General features: G+C 32.9%; 1 protein-coding gene across 2 annotated transcripts; it reads left to right on the forward strand.

Annotated features, from left to right (window-relative positions):
- The first annotated feature begins 241 nt into the window (after positions 1-241).
- Positions 242-20,987, forward strand: LOC132745484 (sushi, von Willebrand factor type A, EGF and pentraxin domain-containing protein 1-like). 2 transcript variants are annotated; one of them, XM_060734434.1, is made up of 28 exons: positions 242-607; positions 1,248-1,511; positions 4,556-4,725; positions 5,148-5,370; positions 5,624-5,770; positions 6,766-6,933; positions 7,132-7,311; positions 7,559-7,741; positions 8,189-8,368; positions 8,619-8,798; positions 9,488-9,667; positions 10,035-10,232; positions 10,467-10,634; positions 11,585-11,752; positions 12,324-12,506; positions 13,003-13,092; positions 13,298-13,375; positions 14,304-14,492; positions 15,031-15,198; positions 15,546-15,596; positions 15,952-16,146; positions 16,680-16,871; positions 17,454-17,603; positions 17,888-18,096; positions 18,450-18,593; positions 18,944-19,034; positions 19,341-19,420; positions 19,988-20,987. In XM_060734434.1, the coding sequence occupies exons 2-28, from the start codon at positions 1,280-1,282 to the stop codon at positions 20,084-20,086; spliced, it is 4,296 nt and encodes a 1,431-aa protein (XP_060590417.1). In that variant the 5' UTR covers positions 242-607; positions 1,248-1,279; the 3' UTR covers positions 20,087-20,987. The 2 variants fall into 2 exon arrangements, with proteins under 2 accessions (XP_060590417.1, XP_060590418.1); XM_060734435.1 differs by lacking the exon at positions 242-607 and adding an exon at positions 938-1,096.
- The last annotated feature ends 1,632 nt before the right edge of the window (positions 20,988-22,619 follow it).

Genomic DNA, 22,619 nt, shown 5'->3' on the forward strand with positions numbered 1-22,619 from the left:
GTCTCTCCTTTGTCGTCAATAGGATTTATTTTTGTAAATAATCTGTCAATAATATTAGCATAAATTTAATTATCAGCAATGATTGATTAGGCCAATTAACCACTGCGTTTAACTTTAACATAAATACATTCTTTACAGTTATTGTTCTTGATGCGATCTTCAGTTTAGCTTGACGGGGCAACGTTATATAAATAAAAAAACGAGCCTCCAGTTGCTAAAAAACATTCGGTTGAACTTTGAATACTTTAAAGGTGCATTGAAGGTCTATGACTGGTATTTTGAAAACGTATTCCGCGAAACTTATGAGATGAGACACTAAGGCCGTTGTATTTAAGTTATATTATTTTTACCTTCAAGAACGTTTTTTTTTATTACAGTAGATGTAGAAAACCGCATGACGTCAGAAGCGTACTCTTAGAAGTGTATTTATAATGATTGTGTTCGCGGAAGGAAAGCAGTAGTAACTTAATTTTGGCAAATTGAACATCGAAAAAGAGGACCAGCACTTTTCAGATAACTTTACAACTGTTAAAGTAAGATAAACGTAATAAAAGAAACGACTCTTAAGTAAAAAATCAACCGAAAGGACTATTTAGGATAAAAAAGCGTACGTAGTGTATTAATTTTACTCTTTTTTTTTGATATTTTTAATGCATCTATTTCATCTGGATATTAACGTTGTTTCTGTACATTGAAGACTTACGAAGCGTTTTTGGAAAACAAACACCATTTGCTTTAGAATACGTAACATTTAACGCATTTTCGGAAACTTCAAAGCTAGCAAATTGAGATTGATCACTGTAGAATATGTTTTTTTTTATTACAAAACTCACACATTAAATGATGAATAATAAAAAATGTAAGTAAGTTATGTACATATCGTGAGGCTTATGCAACTTTTAATGTAAACAACGGTGTCGATCACATTTAATGTGCATTTATAACAATAATTTGCATATGCAAAGATATTGCTTAATCTTTACGTTATTATAAATATTCATCATTGTGTCGGAACATTTCAATAAAAGCAACTCGGACTATTGCAAGAGCTTATTACGCTTAGTGGTCATTTATAATGTCCTAAATTCTAATGAAGGTAGATGTTTGAAGTATCAATTTCTATTCTTTTTTTCTCTTTTGTATTTGCACTTTTCAATAGTTATAACATAAATAGTTAAAAAACATAAATATTTCTCATTGATAAAACTGCAAAATATTCGTAAATGTTCACTTTGATTTAATTGCAGTAACAACGAAACTTAAAAAACTGCATAAGAAAATGGAAAGAAAAATGATACTCGTCTTCAACGTGTTACTTTTTGCAAACATGGCATATTCCGTGCCGCCAGTATACCCACCGGAATTAGGCCCAGGATTACCGCCTGAGCTACCGGGTCTACCACCAGGTTTACCCCCAGGAGTTGATATGCTACCACCAGATTTGCTCATCGCACAGCCGGAACCCCCTCCAAAACAGAACATCAAACATACAGGAGGTGTCCCACCGTCAGGTGAGTTTGTCTATAGTTGCATTGTTGATTATGATATGCCATGGATGCTGCGCGTTAAAAACATCTTTAAATGTTGCAAACTGATTAATTCTAACACACATAGGAAGTGCATTATCAATCTTCATGTTATGTTTATATTGTTAACAGCGATACTGATTAAAAAACAGGTATACCTTTCTCTACAATGCATTTATAAGAATAATAGCAAAGTAAAAATATACAAAAAATGTTCATAATTTGACTGAATGATTATTGAGCTTAATAAAAGGACGAAACCATGAGAGACCAGTGATGACATTTCAACTTCTTGAATTCTCGGGTTTATCTTCGCGTGTTCACAATTTCAACTTCATGAATTCACGATTTCAACTTCATGATTTCATGATTTCAACTTTATGAATTCATGATTTCAACTTCACAATTTTAACTTCGTGAATACACGATTTCAACGTCAATTCACGATTTCAACTAGTGAAGTGAAGTTGAAATTTTGAATTCACGATGTTATAATTGTGAATTCAAGAGGATTAAATCGGAAATTCATGAATTTGAAATGAACCTACCGGTGTTTCGTATGAAACGGTCTTTAGTTTTGGACTCGTTCTGTTCAGTGGCGGTACTTTTTCATTATAGCTCATGGACAGACTCAAACAAACCGAGTCTGCAATTCTTATGTAATTTTGTTGTGATTAATGCTTCCGAAAGATCACCCTTCTTCCAGATTTTTGTTACTGAAGCTGCTCTGCTGGTATAGCTTTTAACTTGTGGTATGGGTATAATCCTTATCTTTCAATCCGACAATACATTAAAATAGATATTAGCTTTTCAAATTCCAAACAGCTTTTCTACTTTTCACAGTTACAAAAAAGTTTTTTTTTTATCATTAACAAGTACATGTATGCATATTTAAATGCATGAGCAATAACTTCAAAAAAGTCAAAACTTTTCATGTGACATTAAGTTATGTACAGTAACTTTTTAAAAAACTAAAGAACCAGTAAAACAGATTGATATTAAAAAACATATAAGCAAAAATCTTCACGACTTACGCAATTTGCGGTTTTAAAAAAAAACATGTGGAACGTGACCGAAAATTAAAAAAAATAGTCATGACCTTTTTTATTATTTTCAAATTTCTATCTCAATTTATCATAATTAAGTTTTAAGAAAGGGCATTAATAAACACATTAGGTTTTTTGCGGTAGAGTGTATACTTTTGCGTCAGAAATAATGCGTAATTTATTCAATTACTTTGTCATCGCGTACAGAATTTGTAACGGAAAAAAGAAAAAAAGAAATAGAAATGTACATATTCCGCAACTTTGACTTGTTCGTGTTGTGTGGTCACCACTAATAGATAACATGCCTTCATTGTTTTTTTCTTTTTATTTCTAACAAAACCATAAAGCAAAAACGTCAAAAAGCATAACTCATAATATTCATAAACAAGTTTTGAATTTATTCGCCTGTCTTGTTTATTAATATACTAACCGTTATAAAACATCAATTTGTTTCAATTCGATTTCTTACAATCTTTCTATGCCCTTAATATTGTTTCATATAATCTTGTTTTGTTTTTTATTTCTAGAAATAGAAATTGTATCATGACCTTATATAATATTGCACTTCTTGACGCATCAAATATTTAAAGTCATGATAACCAAGATATAAAAAAGACACAGTTATGAGCATGAATCATTCCTTGCAAATTGATGGTGAAACGTTAATGTTACATTTTGCATTGCACTATTAATTATGCCTTTGTACACGGCAACTCGATAAATGGTTCATCTATATCATTAGTCATAATTAAATAAATTTTTAAAAATACGTTGTCAACAACCCAACACGTTGGTGCTAAAGTTTTTTATGACATTTATACTTATATTCTGTTTAATGGCCAGGTCCTCTACTGCCCTCTTCTCTTTAAAAACGACAACACCAGTAGTTAATGAAATATTGAAATGTTATTTCACCATATCCGACATTCAATATCTTAAACAAAAATTAATATTGATAAAAATAAATAATAATAATAATTTTCATGCCTCCCATTGCAACTTCTGATTCGAAATCTTTCCATGGCCTATTTTGAATTGGTTTATAAATGGAAGGCCTGTAAAACAATGAATAATTAAGCTGATAATATTAAGTGTTAGGCAGACGAACAAACCGAGAAAGAATTATAATATATGAATGATGTTGGAAGGTGTGAGAGACAGGATCCTATGTTACATATATTCATAGAGCAGACGATAAATTGTTCTAGAACAGAATATTATTATTCACCATATTTAAAACTGTTCATAATGAATCATTTCGAACTCTATCAATAAGAATATCAATATTAACCTTTGCTATACGTTCAAGAGTAATTACACTCTTTCGCGATGTGACATACACTTAAAAAACCATAATAGCATAAGTAGTACATTTGCCAACATGTGTGCAGGAAAATCAAAACTGTATCAATGTTGTAGATTTCATCTTTCTGGAGAAAAAAAAACAACCCCAAATAGATACAGTATCACTTGTTTAAGCAACCGGTACTGTTGGCCTAGTGGTTAAGGCGTCCGCCTTCGGATCGGGAGGTCGAAGGTTCGAGCCCCACGGGGAGCGTTAATTGAAGGAGGAATGTTTCTCGTGGGACTCGTTCCGAAATGGCCGCTTCGTGAGCCGCGAGGTAGTTAAAATGAATGGTTACCGATTACTATCCGCCTGGCACCTGGCATAGTGGTAGGAATTGGGAGGTACATGGTATGCAACCAAAAGGTCTCATAAGTCAAAATGGCTGGCCCTTTCAGTAGGGGTGAAACTATAATAAACAAGACCTTTACCTTTTTTTTTGTTTAAGTAATATCTAAAGTCCTTCTGGGGACAAAAAAAAACAACAAAAAAAAAACAAAAGAAAAAACAACAACATATATGTTAGATGTAACAAAAACCTATTTCATAATTCATCGTTTCGTTATGTACGTTACACACGATTAACGCCGTCTATATTAACTGTAGTCTATTTCTGTTGTGTATTTAACCAATTGCAGAATGCCGAAGTTTGATGGATTTGGTCCTGGTAATCGACGGTTCAGATAGTATATCGGCAGGTGATTATGCTAAACAAAGAATTGCCATACAGGCTCTTATAGAAGAACTTCATTTGGGACCCAATAAAGCACAAGTCGGATTTGTTGTGTACAGTTCATCAATAGCTCAGGTAACATTTATATTTTTAATTCCTGACATTGTATTTTTTTTTAAAAAGGCGACCGCACCGATTTTTCATAAAAACCTAAGTTTCCGTTCTGGTGTTCGTGGATATTGCTTCTTTTATTTCTCTCAAGAAAGATTTCGTTATATGCTTTAAACTGTGATTTTCCTGTATCTCTCGAATCAGTTGCCGGAACCAACTAGTTTTCTCAAGATTAAACCGACTTGTCGCTGACAGGATTTGGTCCTACGATGGTACATAGCTATCCCTTACCTAGTTTACAATTCTTTTAAAGAACTATCATCTCTGTGTATGGGACAACACTTGGATTATCCCATGTTAAAAGATGTTAAAGATGACAAATGGACTTAAGTATAACTACCTGTAACAACTATCTTTGCCACAAAAACCTATTACATTCTTTTCAGGTGCAACCCATCACCTATAACAGAGAAGAATTAAAGAAAGCTTCAAGAAATATGGTTCATCCTAGAGATGGTACAAACACAACAGCTGGCATAGAGACAGCGATACAACTGTTTCAGAAAAACGGACGAAAAAACGTACCTTGGACATGCATCGTGATAACAGACGGTTTGAGTAAAAACCCACCTGCAACTGCTGAAATGGCTGCTGCTGCAAAAGCTGCTGGTAAAAAATCTTTATTTTATGATGATGATTATAATGATGACGATGACGAAGGAGACACTAACGAATGTGATAATTCTGTTGATGTTGATAACATTAATGATGATAATGAAACTAACAATTTCAATGGAAAAAATGGCAAACTCGTCAACATTCACCAAAGGTGTAATAATAAGCCAGAAATTATTCAGTAACTAGTTAAAAAAATCTTATTTTTTCCTTTCACCATGGATTTTTGAAAATTCTCTGCTTTCAGGTATAAACATGTTCGCCGTTGGCATATCAAGTTTTATAGAGCAGACCGAACTTGAAGCTATAGCCTCCAATCCTAAACAAGTGCTGATGTTGAAAACATTTGATCAACTGCGAATGTCCTTATCAAAACTAATGAAAGTGGTTTGCCGTAAGTTTTCACCTTGTCTTAGTCCAATTCGCTCCCTTGTATTACTAACGTTGATAAAAAGATAAAGGGACGTAACTGGAAAGGTATTTTAGAAATAACACATGTCTGTTTTGCGACGAGAATTCAAAATTTAGAATAGTCGTTGATTATTTTGTTTATAGTATGAAAGTACTCGTTAAAAAATCTTTGTGGTTCAAAGGAAACCCAATTCAATTATTAAATAACTTAAAATTTGATCCAGTTGAAAATAAAGTCCAGACACAGTAGCAATCTGAAGTGATGACTTGCAAAAATATTTTACCAGGTTATTGAACGCGGTTGCATTAATCAGTATATTAATGAATTAAATTATAAACAATCTTGCAATGTTGGTTATTGTAGAATACTAGATGAATTAAAATGACAGCCATTTATCATCTGAAATGATGACTTGGAATGATATAATATCTGGTTATTGAACCCGGTTGAATGTCTTCAGTGCATTAATGAATTATATACACTGCTTGACAGAAGTTGGTATGGTATAGATATAAATCATTGTATATTGCTTATATCATTTAAGATTTTATAAATATTAATATTTACATCTAGATAAATTGGTATAATTACAATATATGAACCATGAAATAAAACGTCAGTAGCGACTATTAAACGAATACGAATATGCCACATCATATGTTCACGAATAACAAAGTTTTGGTGGCATTTCCCCGTTCATTTTGACAATTACTCATTGAAGATCAGTTTAAAGAGAGCATGCAAATGAACGGCGTGGCAAATGTGTAAAAGCTATACATTAATCATGAAAATGAAGTTGTTTCATTTTGTCTGCAGACGGACAGAACAAAAGCAATTTTTATCCACATTCCTCACTTCTCAACAGATACACGATGATGCGAATGGATGAAAAGAAAACACCATTAAGTCTTACGCTACCGTGCCAGTTTGATAAACTACCTGGACATATTTCATATGCATGTGTATGTTTATTTCAGCATGTCCTCCACTGCCCCCATTACCATATGGTTTATTTGACAATGGCACCAGAAGTATTGGTAGTATTAGAATAGCGTCTTGTTTGGATGGGTACCAGCCGATGGGTGACCCTACAGTTGAATGCCTGAAAGATTCAACATGGTCCCCGTTGACTTTCTCCTGTTTAGGTATGTTCAATATGTTATCTAACTTTTACTTTAACGTCCAGTATTATTCAGTATTAGTACTTTATTTCAACTGTTCTATTGTTTCTATAATTATGAACGTATTACATGTAAAAGAAATGGTTCAGATTTACTTGAGAATTTTTTGTATTTATTTGAGGGACAATACTATATATATAATATTTGAGTTAATAATTTCAGAATGTCCACCACCCAAGAAGAAGTTTGGCAATGGTATGATTTCAAATGGTGCAAATACATTGAACAGTGTAAGAGAGTACATCTGCAAGACAGGGTATACAACACCTGAACCTATTTTGACAACGTGCTTACCAGGACCATCTGGCCCGGCGTGGACCGTTCCTTCTATAACTTGCAAAGGTAAGACCCAGTGTTTTTGATTTTATTTTTTAAATTTAAATACAGGACTTGTCCGATTAGGCACCGGGATTCTTACAGTAAGCTTAAGGTTGCGAACTTTATACTGTTTGGTTGATTAAATGTTGCCCTTGAGACGTTTGTATATACATTTTTGCAAAGAAGAGTCTTGAAATGTTGGCTCTGTTTGGACGAACAGGTGCAACGTCTTTTTGCATACAAGCAATATTTGATTTTCTATTTTGAACAGCCTGCCCGCCGCTACCACCAATAACTAACGGCTACATTGAAGCACCTGTAACTGACATCATGATTGGAACAGTGTTGGCATACCATTGTAACCCAAAATTCATCCAAACCGGTCCTATAGAAACAACATGCGTAGACAAGAAAGGAATTCCCTATTGGAAAAAACCCGTGCACAGCTGTATTGGTAAGTCAATACGTTACACTTCTTCTTTCTTTTATATGTCCGGTATTTTATTCGAAAAGAAACATTTGGTACCTCAAAATGTGTGCCGGACTCTATATATTAGGAATATGTCAAATATCAGTTTCTTAAAGTAGTATTGCAACAGAAACTATTGCAACTCGATTAACAACAATGAGCTCGACATTCTTTCCCTTTGTTGCGTAATGCCATTCAAATGACGTCCTTTTTGACGTCACTACTGAAAATTCCGACATTTTGTGAAAATGCAAAATGAAAGGTCTTTGCCGGTTGACCCGGAATCCCTTAATTTGTAATGTGTCTCTTCCCTATATAGGAACGATTGACAATATAATTTAAAGAAGATTTAATATATAAAACAAATATATTCTGAAATAAGTTGGGCAGTTTATAGTTTATTTAAATTATGTGTGCCTTATCGTTTTACAGCTTGCGGACCACCACCGTCAGTTCCATTTGCTGATGTTGATACAACCGGAGACACATTAGTTAACAGTGTAAGAGTATATACGTGCAAGTATGGCTTTCATCCTACCGGCCCAATCGAAGCAATCTGTATGGGAGATAAAGGCGCCACCTACTGGCAACTGACCAATCACACTTGCAGAGGTAAACAAAACTCTTCTCACTTAGATCGTTCTTACATATCTCCCGTTATGTTACTTAACAATGAGTGCTTTTAAAGTTAATACTTGTTTTCCTAAATGACGACAAAGTGTCGCACACCTTTTATACAACTTTAAATGATATGCAAAAAGGTAATTTAATTGAGAATTTTTGTATTTATAATTTTACGCTACATGCGCTGCCAAACAAATACAGTACGGCATATATATTTCGTATCACAATTTGGTTTCAGCTTGTGATAAACCACCTATGCTTGCAAACGCAGACTTGGTTCCAGGCGGTGATAGTCTGGTGGGTTCCGTGAGAACTTATCTTTGTAAAAAGGGCTTTCAAGAAACCGGAGTATTGGAGGCGGTCTGTACTGCCAATCATGGCGTCACATCCTGGGACGGTCCACACAATTTGTGTATTCGTAAGTATATAATAATCTTAACTAAAATAGACATTAGAAATGCCTTTATATGTTTATCATTTTTGATATCTAGCACTCTCTCAGTGTTTGCTTTGTGCATGTTCTTTATGAACTCTGAAAATTATGGTGGCTGATTTGTGCCATTCGTATTTTCGCCCGGCGACCCCGTCAACACAAATCAGCCACCATAGAAAATATAATTAGATTGACTTTGGCCAAAGAACTATGCTTTGCCTACATTGGTATTATTATTATTCGGTAAACTGACGTAATGATTGACGTAATTGCGGCATATTATTTATATACTCAACAAATGATAATTAAAAATAACCAAAATCAGACGGAAGGGACATTTACATTTTCAAAATGATGTCTCATAATTAATTTCATGTTCAACCGTATTGATATATTTCCAAAACTGATTTAATTTTACAAATGTCACTTGACTCTTATACTAAATAGGGAAATCAAAGGCTTCTTACTGTATTTTCAATACCTTCATTACCTACTGATTTGAATAATTATCGGCAACTTATTTTAATATTTGTACCGCATCTATTTAAATATTAGTTGGCATCCGGTACCAAACGCACTAATCAAAATATTCATTTGTAACACAAGGATTCAAACATTAATTTGAAACTGGTTAAACTATTTATTGGCATCTTAATCAAATATTTTCACCACAGCATGCGGTCCACCTCCACAAATACCGAACGCGATAATGGATCCAACTGGTGACAGTCTGTTAGGAAGTATAAGAACGTACAAGTGCATGAACAAATATATAGCAACTGGACCTATAGAGGTCGGCTGTATCCGAGGAACAGGTGGTCCTATTTGGACCTCACCAGAATTCCAGTGTATCAGTGAGTATCTAAATCCTATTTCTTTAATTTTATGACAGACGACAGAAATGACGTCAGTTCATTTCCGGTGAATCACTTCTTGTTCTTTTAGGGATTTTTGGTGGGGTAGGGGGAAGTAGTCGAAGGCTCTTATCTTTAAGAAAATAGCTGACAAAGTATCATTGTTTTGCAAAGAGAAAAAAATTATGTATTGAATAGCGTTGATGAGTGATTGCATGAACACACAATTCAACCGGAAGTGAATGAACTCGTATGGAAGGTATGGCGCTCGTAGAAATCTGTTGTTAAAACACTTGCTTTTAATTTGATTGAACATTGCTTTCTTAAAAAAAACAATTCATGATAAAAAAATTCTTTTCCAATTTAGCTTGCCCACCACCGCCTTCTATTCCATACACAAAACTTGTTCCAAAGGGAGATAACTTCGTAGGACACAAAAGAAAGTATCAATGCATCAAAGGATTTGTAACAGCTAAGCCCGGACCAATCGAAATCGAATGTATTGGAGAGTACCTGAACAACCGAGGTCGTGCCTTCTGGAGCCCACCGTCAAATGAATGCATAGGTAAATAATAGTCACGTTCGGCTAGATGTTTTAATTGTCAAAAGTTTTCTACATTTAATAAACTAATTTAAGAATTTCTCAATAAATAATTCAACTGTGGGGTCGGGCATGTTTATCATTTGCGCTACAATAAAAGACAATTTAACATAATTATGCGATCAAAATATGATTATCTCCCTTTAAATTGTTCGCTATTTAAAATGTTTGCTTGATTATAATTCCAAAAAATTCTAGCTTGCCCTGAACCTCCGCCGATGGATTTTGCTGACTTAGATGCGGGTGATTATACGGTCGGGTCAAAGAGGCGGTACAGATGTCATAAAGGTTTCTATGCAACCGGTCCAATAATAATAAAATGTCTCAAAACTGCGCAGTGGTCAACACCGGATCATTCCTGTACAGGTATGGCACTCTTAAATTTTCAGACTATTTTGACTATTGAATAAACTCTTGGGGCGACGCTATTTTGGTTGGCAGATGAAATATGTGAAAGAATGACCTTGACCTGAATAAGGTATTGTGCGCCATTATCGGTTTAAGTAAAATACCTGCATGAATCTATTTATTCCTATAGAGAACCCGAAGTGAAGTTCTCAAAGGGAGGTTACTCCTGATTTTATTTTATTGTCCTTTCTTACGTGGGTTGATTGATGGCCCATTAAATGATTGTTTGTAAAGTTGTTTTGTTTATACAGTTGTTTTTCCTTAACATTCTTAGTGCATATTATTAAAATTTTTGCTTTGAATAATAATTTCACGTAGTGAAAATGCGCAATAAGTTATTTTTTTGCCTATTACACTTCTCTTTTTTGCCCATTACACTTACGAATATGTTTTAATTTATTCATATAAGATTGATGTCAACCATTTTGCGCACTGATTTTATTGTTCGGTAAAGTACACGTCCATCCAACTTTCTTTGTGTTACATATCATAAAAGAAAGTGCGACATTATAAATAACAGTACTGGCACATTTCTTGCATCGCGTTTCATTTAAGGCCCGTAATGCCACAGAACCGCCTTTTATTTCTCAAAAGCTTTTTTTTTAATATCATGTTATAAGTTCCAAACAGTGAGTAATTAGTAAAGTAATATTATTTAATTATTTTGTATGGAAGTCAAAATACTACTTTATTTACATTTTCGCTACTTTTATGACAAATAATTACGTATTAAGCGCTACTTTATTTAAGTGAAAACCATCTAATGTTCTCCATGATAAAAGATGGTTTAAACGTTTTTAAATTTCATATTTTCCCTTTTTAGAGAATGCATTACTTTTCTTTTGTTTCTGAGGCATACTGTGCCTGTAAAGAATATTACATATTATTGCTGTATGTTTACTCTGTAGCTTGCGGACCAACGCCTGATGTACCGAACGCTGATGTTCAACCGGGCTTACACACTTTAGGAGCCAAGAGGACATATGTGTGTCACCATGGTCTTGTTCCAGATGGTCCACCAAAAATCAAATGTTTGAAAGGAGCAAAATGGAGTCCGGTCAATTTCAGCTGCGTCGGTAGGTATTATTTCGAATTTAAAGAAAATGTTAAAAATTACATTGAGGAAAATATGTTTACGTCACGACCAGAATTTCAATAGTTTATGAGTTCTTTCTATGTATTCCTTTTCAGATTTAGATATATGCATATGCGTTTACAATTTTATTTGTCAAATATGGTTCATTTACTTGTATGTTTTTAAAATGTGTAATCATTTTGTCCTTTTTGTAGTTGGACTTTTATATAATATTTTGAATATTTATACGGAAAGCAATGAAATATGATAAGAAAAACTTGTAAAAGTTTTACCAAATTTGTCAGAAAATCAGCACACTTTCACAATGTATGGGGTTAATAAGATGACGGAATTGAGAAACTCATAACAGTATATTAAACTGTAGTTTGTATTTGTTTTGTTTTTTTGTTTGTTGTTGTTGTTGTTTTTTGGGGGGGAGGAGATGGCAGAGTTTCCTTACCTTATATATGAACCATATTCTAGAAAGTTTCTATCGTTTGTACTATTTTTACTCGTTTTATAACCAAATTTCTTATTGCACTATTAGATTTCTATACCTTTAATTTAAACAGGTTGCAAAGAGCCCTATAAGGTTGACTTCGCCGTGTTGGAGCCCGGAAAAAATACAGTTGACGCTATCAGACGATACACTTGCTTGCCCGGTTACTATGCAACAGGACAAATAACTACCACGTGCGCTGTCCCGCCAAAATCTAAAATTCCGGATTGGTCAACTCCGGTTCACTTTTGTAAAGGTAAAAGTATTAAATCATAATATTTAAAAATCATTTATTGTTGAATAGTTCATGGTGTATTATATTCATGATGTATGGATATTTGATATCACCTGAAATTCAGATAACTCCTAATAAACCAATCTAAAATGAAAATCAGGCAGACTGATTCTCTCACAATCGAAAGAATATTCAAAAAGTAGACCGTCTTGTTATTCTCAGATATTTGTAGATATTACCGAATTTACAGTTCATGTAAATAAAGGGAGGTAATTAGAAATTCATTTTTCGATAAAGTCTAAGACAAATTGTTAGCGTAGATCATTTTGTTTATCTTAAATAAATTACATTGTTTTTTAAATTATTTGCATAAAAATATACCAGTGTTCATGCCGATGCAATCAATGACATTTCAATAGCAATTACGATATAGTAATGCTCGTAGTCTGACCCTTGGCTTGGGTTTACAGAGATATTTTTAAGGAAGATTTAGTTAATTGTGTTTATTTAATTTCAGACTGCGGGGATCCATACCCTGTGCTGAATGCTAAACCTTTGAAAGGACCACGTACCATTGGTTCTAAACAATTATATAAATGCAACAAAGGTAAAATAATTTTTATGACTTGGTTTTAAGTACCATAATTTTATAACCACTTTAATAGATCTGAATCTTCTCTTAATCATTTATTTTATTATGATTAATTTATTCTATTTTTATTTGTTTGCTGAATTTACTCTCCAAATGTAGCTGATTAAAAATCACATGGTCGTTTTCTTCTTCAAAGTCAAGCACATATCACACATTACAGGTTTTGTCCCGTCCGGACCCCCTGTGTCACATTGTATGCAAAATGGAGAATGGACGTTACCAGATTTCAAATGTATAAGTAAGTATAAAACCAAAACCGCAACTGTACTGAAATATTCCAACAACAAGTGCAGTCCTTGTGTCAGCGGTGTTTTAATTTCTAGTCGTAGTTTTGTTTGCTTTTAGAATTTAGTCTTTCTGTGTAGAGGTAACTGCGGCGTCCAGGAATTTAAAGGGTTGTCAAACGTGTGTAAAATGGAAGCTGTTTGGTTTTAACTTTCCAATATGACGCTCATAATTATTGATACATTTTCAACAATTTTACATTGTTGTACCTTGTTTTGTTAAATGTTCAAAGAATGTAAAGTATGGTTTGCAATTGAGGTATTTTCATTATAAAAGTAGCTGTTTTGTTCAACATGATTTCTTTTGTTTTATAAAATTACACATAAATGAAGTAAATAGAAACCAACTCGTATTCCGAAAGCATATACGTCAAACAGTCTCATTTTTTAATAAATTGATTGATGTGGACCTTCGAACATGAATCGTTTCCTGGGCGCCGTTTGTTTCCTCGGCAGCATGTTTTGTTTTTTAGAATTTGAATTTTTTATTGATCCTAATTGTGGTGTTCAATGTTTATTAAATTCCCCTTTTTTCTTGTATTCTGAAAACAGTCATCTATCAGTTATTCTACAAACTGTCTTTCAAAACTATAAACTGAATTTCTTTTCCTTTCCTTTTCTACTTTTCACTAAATACAGATCGTTAGCTTAGATAACACTTGCATGTTTGTCTTTTGTTGTCTTCTTAGATAGCTTTTGACTCAATTGTTTGCTGATCTTTAGGCCATGTCTGTTTAATACTTGCTGCATAGATTGCATAGATGTAGAAACTCTTGTGACTCACATTTGTGTCATGCTTATTACAAATGATGCGATAGCCAAATTTGCAAAAATAAAATAAGTAAAATAGGGGCGACGTTAATTGGCGCATTATTCCGCCAGCATGCGGCAATCCACCACCAGTTGAACATGCAGCTGTAGACAAGGTTGGCACTAATCAACTGTTCAGTGTGCGAGCCTACACGTGTATTACGGGATTCATTGCAACTGGACCTATTGAGGCGAAGTGCGTCGAAGACAAACCATATGGTGTGCCGTACTGGATCATGCTCACTGATAACAACTGTACAGGTAGGGCTGTCTCTTTACAGTTTGTTTGCGTCTTCTTTAAAATCTTTAAAATATTGGGTATTTCAAAATCATTTCCCTTTTGGCATTTATCAACGTTTTAAGAAGTAAACAAACATTACTAAAATACACGAAAGTACAAACTTATCTTTCTAAATAAAATAATGAATAGTATCAATTACATCGAATGTTTTCAGCTGTTCATAGTTGTTTGACTGGTGTATGTTTCTAAAATATTAAGATTTTGACCTAAGATTTCATTAGTTACATATTTATATTCTTACTCGTTTTTTTACAAAAAACGCCGGCGTTATAAAGTGCAACTTAAATTTTCTTATCATTTATAATAATAAAAATTTAGAAAATACTATGACCTCAATGAAAAACATGGTATATACAAAAGTCATGCTTAGACTTTGTTTCACATTATTAGTTCAGTCCAAAGTTACACAGATTGTGGTCTCCCACAAAATGTGTCAAATATATACAAAGACCATGCTTATCGCTTTGTTTCATATTATAAATCCAATTTGTTTTGCAGATTGCGGTCTCCCACCAAACGTATCCAATGCATATGCAAGTCTTGGACCGTCCACCATTGGATCAGAAAAGAAATATTCTTGCATTGACGGTTACGATATGAAGGGAATGGGTAAAATAAAATGCCTTTCAACAGGGCTATGGTCCGTGCCAGATTTTTCATGCATGGGTAAGATTTATGGCTCATGTCTTTTTCTGATTTGATTTAGACTAATAAATCAGTCATTATACATGTAAAATACTGAAAGAATCCCTTCATTCTGGCGCATCCCGTCCCTTATTAGTTAGCAATGGAATGATCAAATGCTACATTGGTCAAAGCTCAAGTAAATAAATGTTAACTTTATACAGGCTATTAATAATATAAGAAATACACTGTATTTATAGAGGCTTTGTAATGCTAGAGTTATACTTATAACTTTTGATTTGTATAGAAGACATGCAATCGAAACATTAAAGCTTTTAATCATACTTTGCGAATGCGTAACATATATATATTTGCTTTCTATTAAATAGTTCAGACCACAACCACAACCACGACTCCTGCACCAGTACCTAATGACCCATGTAAGTAATTCAGCTGTCTAAGTTTGTAATAACGAAACAATGTTTGAATGGTGTCTAAATGTAAAAGTTTACTTAGTACGATAGCATTTTGTGTTATTTGCTTTCTATTTAAAGTTTATTTAACTGTGTATTTTTGTAAAAGGTTTCGTCAAAGTAATTGCAATAATTTTTTGTTATAAAAGGTTATTTAGGTATTTATAAACAGTCCAAACTAGTATCAGTATAAAACACAGAAATTAAACCTAATACAATTAATGAACATGAATAACAAGTATAAAACCTAACAATTTCGCTTTTTTAAATATCATTTTGTAACATTTCAATCATTATTTCGTTAATTTTCTTATCTCACTAGCTGTTTGTGATAACTGCCGAATGGAAAATGGTGTTGGATTCATGAATCACCCTTATGACTGCAGCCAATTTGTCCAGTGTCACTTTAGTACAAGAGGAGGCATTCAAGCCTATTACAGATTTTGTCCATTTGGTCAATACTGGGACCAAGGAGATCTTACATGCAAGCCAGCCGATGACGTTGATTGTCCTCATGGTAAGGGACATAAATATGTTGTTATAAAATGCTTAGTCTAGTGCGTTGCTCGGATAAAAATTATCTTAAATCTAATAGGTTCATACAGTATAACGAATTTCCGATCATTAACATGCTTTGTGTCATGCAGGTGAAGTTACGAATTAGAAAAATGATGTAATCGCCTTTTGCGCATCCGTTTTAAATAGTTAGAAAAGGGTACATCACTTCGTCATAGATCTTGATGATCAGTATCAACTATGCGCTCTAGTATTCTTTTCGGAACCATGGAAATTTTGTTGTTCATTGATGTTTAACATTAAATTGTCGTATTAAATTTCTTTTGATTTGTCACCAAACGTGTTGATATTTTGATTTTCATGCTCAGCTATAACATCTGCGAAATCATCTTCAAATTTACCTTATTTGCTAAACACATTTTGTATCAAATATTTATCTATTCATTTTCATGATTTTTTAAAATTTATTTTGTGGAAGGATTCCTGAATACATTATCTCTTCAACAGGTCTATAATTTTCATTCTTTTCTTCAGAAAAATGCATGACACGAAATCTACATTCCTATAAACATTCTGACAGTAATAAATGTTGTGCCTACTGGGAATGTGTGAATGGGAAGTCCAAGGCCAAATGTTGTGGGGCTGGTTTCCGGTATATAAGTGGTAAAGGTTGTGAACCGGATGATAAATGTGACGACGAGTGTCCTTGGGAGGATATGTTCCCTAGTGAGTACAAAACCTTATGATTCTGTGTCATTAAAATGTGTAATTTTGTAAAAACTGGTGCAATGGAGGGACTGTTCCGACTGTTGTCTACGATCAGGTTTAATTAAATTGAAATTGGATCATTTTTAAAGTTGCCTTGTTTGCAACCATAAACGTTAAATAGTTTGTAAGATGGGCAGAACATCAGAGCTGGTAAATGAAATAATTATAGTAAGAGGCTCCGATGTTTACATTTTCTCTAACGCGTTTGGTGAAATAAAGACGACAGATCAGAGCTAATGATATAAATTAAATCTTAATTGTTCACGATAACGGTATTGTGTGCAAATGTATTTGTAATTATTTAATTTGTTATAATTAGACGAAAATGCTCATGAACTATTATATTCGTCATTTGCTTTCCATCTTAACTTTGTAATTTGTAATGCATACTGTCTAACAATCATGCTTCCACGTATGGCACAAGTACTTGCTCCTTTGGAAGCAGGTTTGAGAGTGACTTTGAAAAAGCTTTAAACTTTCACAACTATCGAGCTAAAATGAAAAATGTGTAAATTGACAATTATGCATTTTTTTGAAAAGGTTGTGACAAGAGACCGATGCACAACATGGCTTGGTACGAGCAATATGTAAGCAATGGCGCTTGGATCAAAATGCCGTGCGCTCCTGGAACAGCATTTAGTATCATTGATTGTGAATGCAGTCTGGCAACAGACATCATCCCTGGTTATGGTAATTAAATATTGTCAATTTTAGATTGATTATGATTTGAATTTTACACGGATATAACACAATTAATGCCATATACCGTCGGGCATGTTTGTAACAATTCTATTGTACAAAATTTGCAAAAATGCAAGTTTTTCCAATCTACTTATATAAACAGTAATAGGGGATAGAGGAATTTGAATCTTTAGTATACATACACAATACTTGAAGCTCTTTGTGTCATGTTTATTATACACTTTATTTTCTTCAAGAAAAAGGATTAGTGATTGTAATGAATTTGCTTGCAGTGTGTCGCCCTGAAGTTCACCTTAACTTTGACGATGACGACACTGATGATGACTCGGGCAGAAATGTATATATCTTGAACGACGGTGTAAGAGTGCATAGGGGTGCTGCATATTTTGACGGCAATTCTCGTCTGCTAATTAACAGATTCTCTAATACGGCATTCCATGGTGATTTAGTGATCAAGCTGAGATATAATGAAGATAGAGACGTACGTAATCAATTGATTTTCGTTGATTAATTGAAGTTCATCAATTAATTGATGTGCATTGATTAATTGAAATGCATTGAATAATTGAAATTTATTTTTATAAAGTTTTATATTTATTATAAGAAATATTTTCTCGTTAGATTTTTTCCTGGAAAACTAGAGCTTACAAGTTTTCAACATATCCTACGACTAGTGGTAGTTTGTAATCATATCAAGAACCAATTTTTCAATTTCATTTTTCTAATTCATTTAAGTAACAAACCATCAAATAGTGTTTTCATCCCAAATGATAATTGCGTCCCGAAATACTACTTATAATTTTTTTTACAGATTTTGTTAATACACATTTTCAGGGACCAACGGCCCATGCTTTACAAGCTTTGGTAACAAATGGCGATTGTGGCGATGACCCCTCTATAATTATTGCTAAGATGAAAGGCTATGTAATGTGTGGGGCTAAAACTCATAGGCCGAAATCTTTTGCTTTGCCAACTACCGTAAGTTATATAATCCACTATTTAGCGTATTTGAAACATACTATGATATCTATACGAAAGTAAGTTCTTTATAAAAGTCGCAAATGTTTTTATAATGTTTATTTAAACTTCGCTATAAATTCATGCTCAGTCACAGCTTTAAACACTAAACGGGGTTAAAAAGTCCTAATTGGATACCATTTTAAGTGCTTTCTTTTGAAACACGTATGTTTAAAGAAGTTGATTTACAAAACATAACATTTTCTCTTTTTGTAGTTATTTGCAATGTTCAAAACATGATAAATTTGAATTTACCTGTCTTTGAATTTTAAAGCATTTGAATAACATATAAAAATATTTATATGTTCTAGGAAAAGGAATGGAAAGAGGTCATTTACATTCACAATGAGAAGAAACTTGAAGGAAAAGTTTGTGGTGCTGCTTACAGCAAATGGTGTCAAGGTATGACTATTGTCACTCTAGATTTTATATTAAATGATTATCATAATAAAATCAAACATAAATGTATAGTTATCAACGTTTTCTTCCTAGTTTTTTTCTCCACCAGTTAAACTGGAAAGTCGCCGTATGTCCATTACAGTGTCAGTTTTACTTACTATCCAACAAAACAAACCAACCAGCGATGGAAACTACGTATTCTAAACAAAATCCTGATTACACATTACAAATACAATGTATGTATTTTCTAAATGATACATTTTCTAGAGAAACACTTACCTGTAATAGAATTTCTGTTATTACTCATAGGTCCAATCAAGTCAACTCATTGTGGTCTCCAAATAGGATATGGAACAAAACTCGCAAATTTCGTCGGATATATGGATGATGTAAGAATTTTTAAAGTTTTTATGATTTTGTTTTTAAGTTTATTTTTATTTTTCTGTTGTTTTATTATAATTTTATTTTTGTTATAATTTAAAAGTTATGATATACGTTTTCAGTTTAATAAAGGCTTATCATTCTGCTTCAATAGTATTAAAACAAATATTTGTTGTTTATCAACAAAACTAAAGAAAAGTCAAAATTAAATTTTAGTAGACTCTCTAACAAGGCTTTTAATAAAATAATTAGAAGTCATTTCAACATTTTTGATGTCATGCATCACTGAATAAATTTGAACAAATACATTGTAGGGAGTAACATTTTTGATGTATTGCATCATAGATGCAAACATATATTTTTAAATGTAATGGTATATGTGTTTGAAACGTTCCCAATAAAGTTTCGTTGCATGACTATTCTCTCATGCTCCATCCCGTATTATACCCCATATCTATATAATCTAAGGTGTAAAGAAGTGTATAATGTAGACAGTAAAACTGAAATTCGAGGTGCTTGCATAGAAAAACAAAAAATGCAAATTACCAAGTACTGCTTCAATACATTTTTTTCAGATATCTGTGTATCAGTGCAGACCACCGGAGAATATTCTCAACGTATATGGCGGTAGAAGGAGAGCGCAGGGATCCAGTCTGTCAATGAAAATCCATTAAGTTTTGTCTGTCGCCAATCATGCTATGCTCCAAAATGTTTTTAGAATAGTGACTGTGTTATTTCAACTAACTTACGCTAACAGATAACATATAGATGTTACTATACTCGTACAAACAAAGATTTACAAAACAAATTTACCATATAAGAATTGTTTGCATCTTCGCCCTGACTCTTTCGATTTTAATAGGAATTATTATTAATTAAATATATATCTTTTAAAATTTGATAGGACTATTTGTTTTACAAAATCATCAATAATTTAGCCTATGTGTTGAGAAAGCAAATTTATGTGAGTATGTTAGTAAATGTATTTTAAGATCTATGAAAAAAGATTAAAGGACGCTTTTAGTTTTAACTTTATTATAATATGTGCTTTGTACGCAGTTTAAATCCCCTGATAATAAGCTTTTAACCTTTTCATTCATATCATAGCTTTTTCAGTCCAAGCATTAAGTCAATTCTAAAGTGAATACAGGTAACATTCTTGCACTTACTAATGACAAAATATTCTTGCACTTTCTACGCCAAGACTTCTAAAGAATTATTCATGAAAGGCAAACAGCTTAATGCTCCTTGGAAAGCTTGCAAAAGTCGGAAGATAAAACATATTTACCACAAACTTATAATTATTGTCATTCGTTACCTGGATATTTTCAAACGTTATTATTATAACTGCGATTGTTGAGAGAATTTATGTGCATGTAATTGTAATCATAGCATATCATACAAGGTGAAATGTTTTGTAAATCTTTGTTTGACATACAGTTAGTAGATCCGAGCTCAAGAAACTCAAGAAGCTCAAGAAAAGCAAAAAGAAAAAAAACTTCAATCATCTATAGAACATACAAACCATATCATGTATGAATTTGCTTTGAATAAAATCACGTCCATTGACAACTAGTTTAATCATTTTCTAATATTTTCTTTTAAATCGCTGCATCAAAGGCTACCTTGAAATAACGATGTTTAAATGTTGAGTATTGTTTTGGTATAATGGGAAGTATAGTGTGTTTTGTATATGGTTAAGGTGCTAGATTTGTGAAGCTTCTCCTCTGTTAGTTTAATACTGCTAATTAATTTTGGATGATAGCTTTTTAGAAAAGGTAACTCTTATGTTATTCAATTTCCATTTTGTCTTCTTGTCTTCTTTTTGTTAATAAATAAGAATTGGTGTCTTTTAAATATTGATTTCAAAGCCATTCTTACATGTTAAAGATGTAAAAATTAGTCATAAACGCTTCGTATACTTAAATTTCCTAAATAAATATGGAGCCTTGTCTGACAATTTTTGATTTCATTATTACTTCAATTTTATGAATAAGATTTAAATGTTTTAACATATGATATTTCTTCTATTTTTAGAACCTAAACCTCCAACTCCACCGGAAGTAAAAATAATTTATAAATATGTCGAAGTGCCGATGAAGAAGCCTAAAATGCCACCTCCGAAACCAAAATATCCAAAGGATCAGAAGTATCCAAAGAATCCAAAACTGCCTATGCCCATGCCAATGCCGAAATACCCCAAACAACCAAAAATACCATTGATTGACTGGGGCAAACAAATACCAATGCAACCGAAAGATACTCCGCAATTCATGGATAAATTAAAGCCGCAATCCCCTTTCTATGGAAAAATGAAACCAATGGACCCACTAGCAGGAATAAATACTGGAAATCCTATGTTCAATGGAAATCCTCCAAATTATGGTGGCCCAAATGGGAATGGTTTCGGCTTACCAGATAATAAACTAAAAGGATATCCAGGAGTTGGCATGGATAACTCGAACACATTTGCAAATTTCTTCAATAGTTTCGGGAATGATGAACATCATCTAAACTCTTACAGTAGCCGAGGAAACGATGAGCCTCAGTCGGTAAGCTTAACGAGGAATCGATTATTACCAAGGAATTGTCTCCCTTATTTATTAAATCCTGCCAGAATGTCTAAATTAAATAAACACCTTTCTAAAGTTGGACTAGATAACTTTTTAAATGAGGCTGTCATCAGAGGGACTTGTTGAATAAACAAATTGATGTTTTCAGGGGGTGACATCCCCTGATATTTTATCATTTTTTTATTATTTTATAAAATTATATTGATATTGAAAAGTAATTTCATGATTCGGGTATTTGCAAAGGTTCTTTTATATAAAATCGTTTGTAATTTATTCCATTGTTCATTTCACGTCCGTCCATTAAAGCAAAACCAGTTTTGACACTTTAATGTTGCATTGTATATAAACTTGATATTGATATTCATTTCCATTACAATTTTGATGAACATTTACATCTATGATGCTTCAACCGAAAGATTTTAGAACCCATTTATTTGTTGATTTTTTTCGCTTTTGTTTTTGATTCTGTGTTGTTCTTTCACTATAGATATATATTTGATTTACATAGTTATATTCCTAAATTTCAGTCCGACCGGTATATATTCATTCAACACTCTGTGCTTTTGCTTTTTGCTTCGTGCATTACTTTTTGTCTTGTACTGGCGGATAGTCAAATATTTACATCATTATCAGC

The sequence above is a fragment of the Ruditapes philippinarum genome, unplaced genomic scaffold, assembly GCF_026571515.1.
Source record: "Ruditapes philippinarum isolate M1 unplaced genomic scaffold, ASM2657151v2 ctg2613_1_1_1_1, whole genome shotgun sequence".
NCBI classification, from domain to species: domain Eukaryota; kingdom Metazoa; phylum Mollusca; class Bivalvia; order Venerida; family Veneridae; genus Ruditapes; species Ruditapes philippinarum.

Bases quoted from the DNA above. Each gene is read 5' to 3' on its own strand.
- LOC132745484 (XM_060734434.1), top strand. From the start codon at position 1,280: ATGGAAAGAAAAATGATACTCGTCTTCAACGTGTTACTTTTTGCAAAC. The intron at 8,799-9,487 runs GTAAGTATATAA...TTTTCACCACAG, and splicing joins TCCACACAATTTGTGTATTC to CATGCGGTCCACCTCCACAA. The intron at 15,597-15,951 runs GTAAGTAATTCA...TTATCTCACTAG, and splicing joins ACCAGTACCTAATGACCCAT to CTGTTTGTGATAACTGCCGA.